Here is an 11,125-nt window from a genome sequence, read left to right as displayed (position 1 = left end):
CAAGTGATTCTTGTGTGTAATTATTTATCAAAACCTTGCGTCTTTTTAGTCATGACATTCTTGGTACACTTATTACCACTAGTTTATACTCAAATACTTTATTATTACTCAATCTTAGTGCTGCCTTTGACACTGTCCATCACAACATATTATTAGATGGCTTTGAAACGCGCATTGCTATTACAGAGTCAGCCCTCTCCATGTCAACATGACTTCTGAACTTGATGTTACATGTGGTGTCCCGCAGGGATCGGGACTTGGACCTATACTGTTTCGTATTTATCCATGCTAATTAGCCCTGCTTGGCATTAACACCTATTTAAGGAAGCCACTGTAAATCTTGATAAATGTACAATTACTCAAAGTGATTCTTTAATTAATCTTAGTGTTATATTTGACCAAACTCACGCCTTTCAAAAACACATTAAGAACATAAGAACTGCATTGCAACTTGCATTGGCACCCAGTCCACCTCAGATGTGACATAATTTTGTCATTCATCATATGTCATTCGTGTTGCATTTATTATATGCAAATGCAACAAATATCATATATACACAATTATGTCTCCTTTCTACTTCAAACCAATCTTGTGTTTTGTCACTGACGTCAGTTTTGTGCATGTGACTCCGCCCACCGGAAAACGAGTGCAGTGCCTCTCAGCCAATGGCAGGCGCTCTGTGGACAGGAAAGGCGGGGCTTCGCTTCGTGTTTAGTGGGTGTGTGAAGTGTTGTCTTTTCCTCTCATTCGTTGCGACGTTTTATTAGTGTTGCAAGATGGCGACCGTGCATCTGAGAATCGGAGATCTAGTATGGTGAGATCCTTTAAATGTTATAACATGCCACTTTTCACTCGCTATGGTCTCTACTTTGATCTATTTTGCTTTATTTATTGTATCAGAAATTAACAGAATTAAGCACTAACTAAATGTAAATCCGTCAAGTGGTAGCCAGCTGGTTAGTTGATGGACAACCCAAACAAATTGTTAGCCAAGCTGACTCAACATTCGTTGCTAGCTCCTTGCTAACATTAGCGGAAAAACCTGCAGATGTTCAAATTATGGATTTCCCCCCCCCCCCCCAATTAAATTTCGTTTTGTGGATGCTATTCTGACCACGTAATTCACTGCCACGATCTTTATTCTTTAAAGTTCGTATTGGAGTTGACGTGTTGTATAATTTCCTGCCCTAAAGACGAGCTTTAGTAGACACGGTTGATTAAGCGGAAATCTAGGTTAGCACGGAGGCGTTAACACTCTCTTATCCGTCCACTCGCTCAATCCGAAGCGTTTCTTTCGTGTTTAACCAGTTTATTTATTGTGACCTATGTATTATTGAAACGATATGTATATCAAGCTGCTCTTAACGGTGGCCTATATTTCACTTGATTGCGTTTCTTGTCGCAAATGCTCCTCCCCTGTCGTAGACTTGTACAGTAATGCAGAAAACAAAAGGGACATTAAGTACCGAACATTTTTCTATGAAGAGTGGTTTTCTTGCTAACTGTTAACCCTTCATATAATTTACAAGATAGAATGTTTTTGAATATTTCCTTGTAGAAAGTCACATTTTGCCCAACATTTGAGGTTGTAATTGTCAACAAACCTGTCAAAAATTAATGTAATTTAAGCGGCGTTGGTTATTTACTAGTATACAAAAGTTGAATTGAATGCAAGAAAACGAGCAGTTTTTAAATTTGTTTGGATTTGTGCTACTTTGTTGATTCTGTAATCGTCAACCCAATTTTGAAATCTCTTGTCTATATATGTCGAACTATCCAACATCCTAAAACAATTGTTTTCAAAAAATTTATAAAACAATTTTGAAATAGCACTACGTTTCTGCATAGTATTATTCTACAGTAAGCAGTGGCTAAATACTTTAATTTCAGGGGGAAACTTGGCCGCTATCCACCATGGCCAGGAAAGGTAAATACAGATGGCAAAACCATGTATTTATGGCTTCAACAAAAACAAATAACTGTCACTAGTGTTTTTTATTACATTTATATTTATTTTCAATGTAGATTGTGAGCCCGCCCAAGGACCTGAAAAAGCCACGGGGCAAAAAATGCCACTTTGTGAAATTCTTTGGAACTGAAGACCAGTAAGTAAATATCAGCATATGTCTTTACTGAGCTTGTTCTTCAATAAGTGCGTATGATTCCAATTCTCTTTCAGTGCTTGGATCAAAGTGGAGCAGCTGAAGCCCTACCATCCTCATAAAGAGGAAATGATCAAGATAAATAAAGGCAAACGCTTCCAGCAGGCTGTCGATGCAGTGGAAGACTTTCTCAAAAAATCAAAGGGGAAAGAACAGGTGAGTGACTTGTCTAATAAAGGTCAGTTGTATATCAGCAAGTAAAATCGGAATGATTGTTTTTTTTAAAGAACGCTGAAGGTAAAGGAGACTCCAAAGGAAAGAAGACTCCTAAGAAACCACTAAAAATACTGGATGAGGACGATGAGGATCTCAGTGCCTTGAGGGACCCATCTGAGAAGGTCAGTAAGACAGAATTGGACAAGAAAAATGTCTGTTCTGTCAATTAGTCACAAAGGACCCTCACTGAGCACTACATTAGCACTAAAAATACATTGTCACAGACATCTGCAACAGTCCATGCCTTCAAAGATGTAAACTGCGGGAACTCAATTGCATGAACAGATTACACATGCTGTTGGTGAGCATGTTGTGCCTAATATAATAAATGGGTCCACATGCAAAAAAAAAAAAAAATCCAGACAAACTCGATTGCATATCCAAACCAATGCAAAAGCTGATCTGCTAGCCAGGAGCTCCCGGGCATCTGCATAATGATCAAAATTGCGAGAAGTTCCCGTGCATTGTGGCAGGGGTTATGTACGTATTTCAATTTCAACACAAATTGCGTTGGCTGAGTTTGCATCATGCCAAAGTATGGCTGAAAAGGTTTAATGATGCACACCTCTAAAGTAACATTCAAAGTAATTTTCTTTGGATGACTCTCTTGGTTTGCACCTATTTTTTGCCCTTGCAAACCTTTAGTCAAGTTATTTTAATGTTTTGCTTTAATGGACATAGTTGGTACAATGGATATAGTTATAGCGATATTTTTTTTATTGAAGTATGTCCCTTATTTCAAGATTCAATGTTTGTTTTGTTGTTTATTACACTCCAACTGGGGTGTAAAGATAAATTCCATACATGTCACATGGTTGCTGCAAGCAACACGGTGCATTCAGAGTGTGGGGACAACGCAGGGTGTGTTCAAAACGCACAATCATTTTTCTTTGGTTCGAATACTTTTCGGATCATTAGTATGCCAGTGATTAATTTTCAACATCGTTTGGAAATTCAGACTAGTGGTCGCTTCTCACATTTGTATGTATTCGTTTTGAGTTCTGTTCATGTAATTTGTGTCTGTCACACTGGAGGTCATTTTAACATTGGTATTTTGAAGACTAAAAACTTGTGGTTTTGTCATATTTGAAATGGGCAGGCCCCGGAGATCTCAGCAAATTCACCCTCTGTTTTAAAAGGTGAATGTGTGTCTCTTTCCTCCTTAAAGGACTTAACTGACTCTGACCCTGAGCCGTCCACTATTGAGAGGCTGGGGGCTGCATCTGGATTCAAATGGGAAAGCAGTGTAGGTGAACCCATCCCACCCATACTTCCCACCAAGCTTTGCCTTGCCCTTCTTCTACCTCAATTTAACCCTTGGCTTTAATGAACAACTATGCAGACTTTTCCCTTCTGACCTTTTGGTGCTTGCACTTGACCACTGATTCTGTTTGGTTCCGCCCTTTTGGTTTTGACACATTTGAGTGTGTCGAGGCTTTCAAAGGGCTGATTTTTTGTTTGAGTTCATTGAGAACATATGATTTGACCTAACCACCAAGCGACTTTAAAGCATGGGTTGTAGCTGTGGTTCTCAACTGTTGCCAAATGGGACTCGCATCTTCGTGTCGTCGTAAAGGCGCGGCCCACCTTTACATCAATTGAGATAAATGATAACGAAAATGTTCCAAATTTGCCTTGGAAAACATTTGCCTTTGAAAAATACAGTATTTGTGTGAAGCAACCCTTTTATTTTTACAAACTGCGCGTGACCCACTTTGAATGAATCCTCAGCCAACTGTTCGGTCCCAACTCACCAGTTGAGAATCACTCTTCTAGGGTTTAGTTGAACCTAATATGTGGCTTCAGCAGTTTATGACCATGGATGGAAAGTTTTTTTTTTTTTTTTTTTTCCCCGACAGCATTTGAGAGATAAAACTATATAGCGCAAATGGGTAACTAACTGCATTTGAAAATATCATAGTCACACCAAAACATTACCATTAAAAAAAAAATCAAATATTTTGTTTTCAAATCAGTCTTTTCATTATTCAAAGCATGGACTTTAATGTGTATATATATTTTTCTGCCTAACACGGTAAGTTTCATTAAAAAAAAAAAAAAGCTCACCCCATCAGAAGTTCTCGTGTAGTAAGGGACGTAGTACTTTTATTAACTGCTGAATCCTCAGATTAGCTTCAGCTCAATTAAGTGAGCCCCTTTCTCCTCCAAATGAGTGTGAACTGTACTTTAGTGGAGTTGCCAATCATTAGATTTGTCAATGTTAACAGGTCTTCATTACAACCATTGCCATACAGCTGCTTGTTTTTTGGGTTATAATCCATGAAAGTGAAGTGTGTTATTAATTGGAAGGAATGTGTGGAAAACGTTCAGCGCCATTTTAGTTTTAGTCGAAAAGGCTTAACATTCCCACAACAACTGTACTGAGCGGAAAGTGGTGCCTTGGAATGGGGAAAATGAGCCCACAGCCAAAATCCAACATGGCAGCCGGCAATTGGTGAGTAGGTTACAAGGCCGCCGACGACTGAAGTTTTAGCTCAGTGGCTGGTTAGTTGGTTCCAGACCTGGGTATGCTCCCCAACTTGGGTGTTTATTTGTTTTGTTTTCACATAAGTGGAACATCGTCCTGTAAATGTAAGGCCAATCAGAATAGTTCTTTAAGATTGATGACAAGTTATTATTTAATGGCATAATTCCCACTCATTTGTTTTGAGGACGATACTCTTTGAGCTGGTTCCAAAATCACAAGTCCAATCAATACCTTTTTGAGAAGACAGCAGCGTCGATTTTGATTTTTCTGAGAGTGAGAAGCAAAGTATAGAAATTGGGGAGGAATGCTGTTCTCATGCAGCTTGTAGCAAAAGTGTGCTTCGACTTCATATCACAAAGAGCATTGTTTCACTTTTTTTAACCAGTCTTTGGTCATTTTGTGGGGGTTAAAAAGTCACATAATTTGTATAATGCCAATTTTTGCTAGCCGTATTTTTAATTGAGTGCTAGCGTTAAGATGGCAATAGAAAGTTGTTCTTGTGTTTACATTTACAGTGGTCTAATTCCTCCTGTTGCGTGGTTAGTTTTCCAAGAAATTCCAACTGGGATGTGATTAAAAAGCTAAAGCATTCTCAGTGAGGGCAGAAGATCATTTAACAAGTCACATGCTGCAAGCAATGCAGTGCAGCGCCGGAACTTTAATTCAACCCCCCCGTTCAGCACTTGAATATTTTTTTCTTCGATTCTGATATTTCTATGATCTTAAAAAGTCAGAATCTAAATTATGATGAAATTTAGATTTGCCCAGTCCATCATTTTCACAACAGTCTATTGCTCTCATTTGTTTTAAGGTTTACCATCCTCGAAAAGAACTTTTGCAAAGATACATTATAACAAAAGGTATACAGCCAATAATAGACAGAATTACTATAAACTGAATTGTAAAATGTCACTCTTCAACTTAAGTAAACACACAGTGACTTGCAATTTGAGCTGATTTGCTGATTATGCACGGTCTGGTTTTTGTGCACCCCTGTTTACGATGTGAAATGAAAATTCATCTCAAATGTTATTGAATTTCTTTTTCCCTTTAACATTTGTTGTTGGCGGCCAACTTTTTTTTTTTTTTTTCCTGTGTATTTTTCAAATCTATCTGTTGTAGAACTTTGAATCTTGGTTTAGGCCCTCTTATGTGTGGGGTTCTCCTGGTGCTTTATGGGGGTTTCCCCCTGGTACTCAGGCTTTATCCCACATTTCCAAAAACAAGCATGCTGGGTTCATTGATGACTGATATTTACATACGTGTCAGGGTAAATTGTTGTTGTGATCCAAATGAGGGCAAGCGTTAAATGGATGGATATTCTGGGATTGAAATGATATTTTGCTTTCTAGCAGCAAAACAGTAATTCCAAATGGTCACAGAAAGACAAATTGTTGCCTTGTTTATGTTGGTTTGTGTGTACCTTTCAAAAAGAGCACCTTCCAATGAATTCCTTATTCTGTTACAGCCTGTGAAGGATGACCCACATTTTCATCATTTCTTGCTTAGCCAGTCTGAGAAGGTAAGAGTATTTGTTGTGCATTGGAACTTGAAAGCCAATGTAGATTGTCTGCTTTTTTTTCCTAAATCCACTGTTGCGTTATGCATCTCAAAATGGGAAGCTCAGCTGCTTTTGTGTCAAATACATAACACTTTATACATCCTCTATTGCTGTGTCCTATTAGCCTGCCTCATCCATGGAACCGATAAGCAAGCGTCTAAAAATTATTGAAGAGGTATAGTGGAGCGACTTTGAAAATATATCCTTTTGAAATCAAATTACATTCACTCGGAAAGACAACTATAGCTTTTGATTTGACAGGACACAGCATCAACATCCATTCAAGCGGCAGACAGCACGGCCATCAATGGCAGCATCACACCGACAGATAAAAGGTAGGAGGACGTTTGATGTAAAAAAAAAAAAAAAAAAAAGTAGAAATTTGCAATCGTAGAAGAATTTGAAGTGGTTTTGGGGTTTTATCCATTCGGATCACATTTGACCAGTTTGTTTTCCTCTTTTACCTCCAGGATAGGGTTCCTCGGTCTGGGCCTGATGGGTAGCGGCATCGTATCGAACCTGTTGAAAATGGGTCACGTTGTGACCGTCTGGAACCGCACAGCAGAAAAGGTAGGATGTTAGAAAGCAATCTTGCCTACAGGGTGTGTCAAAAAAGACTGCTGCTGTTACAAAATGACCAAATATGGGCCTTCCCCTTCTGTGGCTCTGACCATGGCTGTATTGCCGTAATAATAAATACGGAACTCTTATATTATCCTGATGCTCTTTAATCAAAATAATATGCAGAAATAGTTTTGATGGTAACTCCTTTTAGAATGTAGTCAGTTAAGCCGTTTCGAACCGGTACTTTGTGTTCCAGTGCGACCTGTTCATCCAAGAAGGAGCCAGGTTGGGTCGGACTCCCGCAGAAGTGGCTTCAATGTGTGACATCACATTCTCTTGTGTGTCTGACCCAAAAGCTGCCCGCGATGTGAGTTTGACCAAAAAAAATCCCGAATTGATGACTGTTTTGGCTTTGCAGATACAAATGTTTTTTGTGTGTTTTGATCCAGTTGGTTTTGGGTCCCAGTGGAGTGCTGCAGGGAATCAGGCCGGGCAAATGCTATGTAGAGATGAGTACAGTTGACCCAGAGACTATTACAGAACTCTCACAGGTTTGTCAACCCAGAATAGTGTGCTTTGTGTTGACAACACCTTTGAAATTGTAGGCTTTAATTTGCGATATGCATTGTTGAAATCAGCTGGTCACATCACGGGGTGGCCGTTTCCTGGAGGCTCCAGTGGCCGGAAGCCAGCAGCTCTCGAATGACGGGATGTTGGTCATCTTGGCAGCCGGTGACCGAACTGTTTATGAGGACTGCAGCAGCTGCTTTCAAGCTATGGGCAAGACTTCCTTCTTCTTGGGTATGTGGCGGGTAATGATGCCAGCCATCTTTTGTTTTTGTTTTTTTTGTGGTGTCACTTACACAGTTAAAGATATATATCATCAAATTCTGTCTGTTGAGTTCACTCATATGTAAACGGCATCCACAAAATAATAGCAAACTACATGTATTTATTTTTCTACACATAAGCCACATATAATTATGAGAACCGGAAATAGAAGCGAATAAAATTACATTTTAAAGATGGTAAATAAAGAACTCAAGTAATGCGGTTGCATAAATTCAAATAAAATGATGTAATCTCAGTGGTGTTTTTGTGTGTGTTCTAAAATGTGCCATTTTGATTTCAAAGGTGAAGCAGGTAACGCAGCAAGAATGATGCTCATCCTTAACATGGTGCAGGGCAGCTTCATGGCCACCATTGCTGAAGGACTCACTCTGGCTCAGGCTACAGGCCAATCACAGCAGACCTTCTTGGACATTCTATGCCAGGGCCAGATGGCGAGTACCTTTGTGGACCAGAAATGTCAAAGTAAGTCAAGTCCATGGGGTTTTAAAGACAGCTTGTCTGTTTTAGTAAAAATGATGCAATATCTCTGTGCATGACAATTCACATTTGAACAATATACACAGATATTATTCATGTGTTTTTGTTTTCTTGTTGCCTTACCTAGATATTCTACAAGGCAACTTTAAGCCAGACTACTATTTGAAGCACATTCAGAAAGATTTAAGGCTTGCCATCTCCATGGGGGATATGGCCAACCATCCTACCCCAATGGCTGCAGCTGCCAATGAGGTACTTTTACTTTGTGTCGTGTTGCTCTTTTGTTCTTCCTTCAAAATAATAGAAGATCTCTATTCTTAGTATTAACTTTCTACAATGGGTTGCAAAAGAAGAAAAACGCCATGGGTCTCATTTTTATGGAGCCACTCTGTAGTTGTTCTTGTGTGTTGTGACACACCCTGGGTTTCAAACGCAGCATCTTTGTTTTTTGTTTTTTTTATAGGTGTACAAGAGGGCCAAGGCACTGGACCAGTCAGACAATGATATTTCTGCAGTCTACCGAGCCTACATTCATTAGATTGAGGTGTGACTTACTGTCTTGGACCACACAGTCTTTAATTTTTCTCTCCTCTTGAAGTAACACGTTTTATCCTTTTAATTCTCGTTTTATTTTACAGAGTTATCCCCTTTGTTTTGCGCCCGCTCAGTTATATGCCCACAACTGATGGGATTGCAATTTCTTCACGATAAGGAAACATTGAACATTGCACTGACTTAACCGAGGGGATGATGTGTGATTACCGCTCTTGTACTACTGCAAGTGGAGGCCGTCTTAACAGACCTCTGACATCAGACTAGTGGCGAAAGTAACGTGCATAGGTTGTTTGCGAGGGCGCGATCGAGACGTTTCGAACCACTGAAGAGCAGGTTGTCCAGTACATGATTTGCGGTTAGGTTTTGAATGCATCGCCCCAAATATTTTTAGGTGCAAATGAGGTCATTTAAGTTTGTCTAAACTCTTTTCTTTGAATATCTCAAATTCCAAGAGTGAAACAGAGAACATGCCACTGCATTGCCTTAATATAATACTCCCTGAACACTCTCATTGGATTTATTTATTTTTGTTTGTGTGGTTTGGTTGTGGCATATTTCCGTATATGACAGACAGTTGGAATTTTAACATAGAAGTTTATTGTATTTCCTAACCACAATTAGGACAACAGCCTTAAAATGCAGTAAGAATTAGACGTTCTCATCAATATTGCTATTCCTGCATATTTTGTTTTGTTTTTTTAATTTGGAATTCTCAGTTATTTTTGTCTTTTATTTCATTTTATAAATGTATATTATCCTGGCATGAGGGGAATCCACTTTTGAGTTGTATTTTAAATGAGATGGCCCCAAATGTCAATCAGGATTTTTTTTTGATTTGTTTGGAGGAAAAAAATATATCGCCAATGTTCTGCAAGGCAACATTGGACATTGTTTGATTGGGTAAAAAAATGAAAAATCACTTTTATATGACTGAGAATTGTTTCACTGACTGAAAGCTGTAGAATGAATAAAATATTCTTAGCAGCAAATTTTCATTTTCGTTGTTCAGTCACTGGCACCCTTACGTAAAGCAGACACCTTTTTGCGTATCTTAAACTCTCTAGTTTGGTACGTTTCGTTATATTGCAGACTTGGACAGAGAACCAAATGCTAAGATGAATAGATGGACACAGTGATGCCAGAAAGTCAGTTTAGATAATTGATTTCTTGCATAAAAATGAGCGCCCTGGTTTTTTGTTGTTGTTGGGGTTTTTTTTCAGCAGAATTATCAGGTTTATCTATGAATGACGATATAGATTTAAGATGCATGCTTAATAGTCCAGCATACCATTCAGTAATTTTTCAACTTGGAAGGTTTTACTTTCCAGATACACTGTTTGAAGGTATTTTAAAAGCCAGATGTAAATAGCACCAGGAGTTTGATTACAAAACATTTTATATCTTCAATTACTGGCCTAAACAATTTTGACTCTTTAAAGCCAATTAACAATGTTTTGTCCTAATAATGTAGAAGTGTAAATTGAAAATCTGATTTATCAAATCACATGCCAATAATTTGGAAGCAGTTTAAGGATGACAACCTTTGGTGATTTGGGGGATATTTATGATTTGTACATGTGGAATTATTAAGGCTTTTGTGCTGTTTAAATAAATCCTTTCCTCATTACTGGCAGAAGTATTGTTTTTTTTTTTGGTGTTACCTTTATTTCCACAAATAGTAGCTTTTTACACCATTTAGTCAGAGACCCTATTAATCGCTGTAAGGTGAGTGAGGCAAAGACATTTATGGAAGAGAAATACTTTTGGGGAGCTGACAACTACAGAAAAGACCTATTTCATCGAAAAAATAGGGGACAATGAAGTAATGACTTTTCCACAGAAGTTTTCATTTTTTTCCTGTGTGCCTATTAACTTGAGTTTTGCACAGATTTGAAAGTCAGTCTGAGGAATATATATATATATATATATATATATAGATACACATTAATTTTTTCTCTGTCTTTTGACCAATAGGATCGCTCAGATCTGCTTCACCAATATAAAAATATAATATATGCTGCACACACAAATGTTGACTGGCGAACTGCGGAAGTCTTCCTAATATGGTTAGATGGGCGGGATCACTCACTTAATTCTGAGCGTGTGACCAAGAAATGTTGCATTCAAGTTCTCCGCCTTTTTGGAACTCGCAGTATATATTTATTTCTGTGTTGTCAGATTCATTGACTTATCTCACGTATGATAAGAATGATAATAATTTTTTCATAAATATTACGTTTTAAAGCAAC

The 11,125-nt window shown here is 38.3% G+C and overlaps 1 protein-coding gene across 2 annotated transcripts; it reads left to right on the top strand.

Moving 5' to 3' along the window:
• The first annotated feature begins 698 nt into the window (after positions 1-698).
• Positions 699-10,503, top strand: glyr1 (glyoxylate reductase 1 homolog (Arabidopsis)). Of its 2 annotated transcripts, XM_037256372.1 has the most exons (16): positions 699-815; positions 1,892-1,928; positions 2,027-2,106; positions 2,181-2,319; positions 2,391-2,501; positions 3,548-3,625; positions 6,336-6,389; positions 6,553-6,603; positions 6,690-6,763; positions 6,899-6,998; positions 7,249-7,359; positions 7,442-7,543; positions 7,631-7,793; positions 8,127-8,306; positions 8,449-8,573; positions 8,785-10,503. In XM_037256372.1, the coding sequence occupies exons 1-16, from the start codon at positions 778-780 to the stop codon at positions 8,857-8,859; spliced, it is 1,518 nt and encodes a 505-aa protein (XP_037112267.1). In that variant the 5' UTR covers positions 699-777; the 3' UTR covers positions 8,860-10,503. The 2 variants fall into 2 exon arrangements, with proteins under 2 accessions (XP_037112267.1, XP_037112268.1); XM_037256373.1 differs by lacking the exon at positions 3,548-3,625.
• The last annotated feature ends 622 nt before the right edge of the window (positions 10,504-11,125 follow it).

Source organism: Syngnathus acus, chromosome 8 (genome assembly GCF_901709675.1).
Source record: "Syngnathus acus chromosome 8, fSynAcu1.2, whole genome shotgun sequence".
Lineage (NCBI taxonomy): Eukaryota > Metazoa > Chordata > Actinopteri > Syngnathiformes > Syngnathidae > Syngnathus > Syngnathus acus.
Note: the sequence above shows the minus strand (reverse complement) of the source record. Positions and strands in the feature narration are given on the sequence as shown.

Coding starts and splice junctions, on each gene's coding strand:
- glyr1 (XM_037256372.1), top strand. CDS start 778: ATGGCGACCGTGCATCTGAGAATCGGAGATCTAGTATG. Junction 1,929..2,026: donor ATCCACCATGGCCAGGAAAG/GTAAATACAGAT, acceptor TTTTCAATGTAG/ATTGTGAGCCCGCCCAAGGA. Junction 8,307..8,448: donor TGTGGACCAGAAATGTCAAA/GTAAGTCAAGTC, acceptor TGCCTTACCTAG/ATATTCTACAAGGCAACTTT.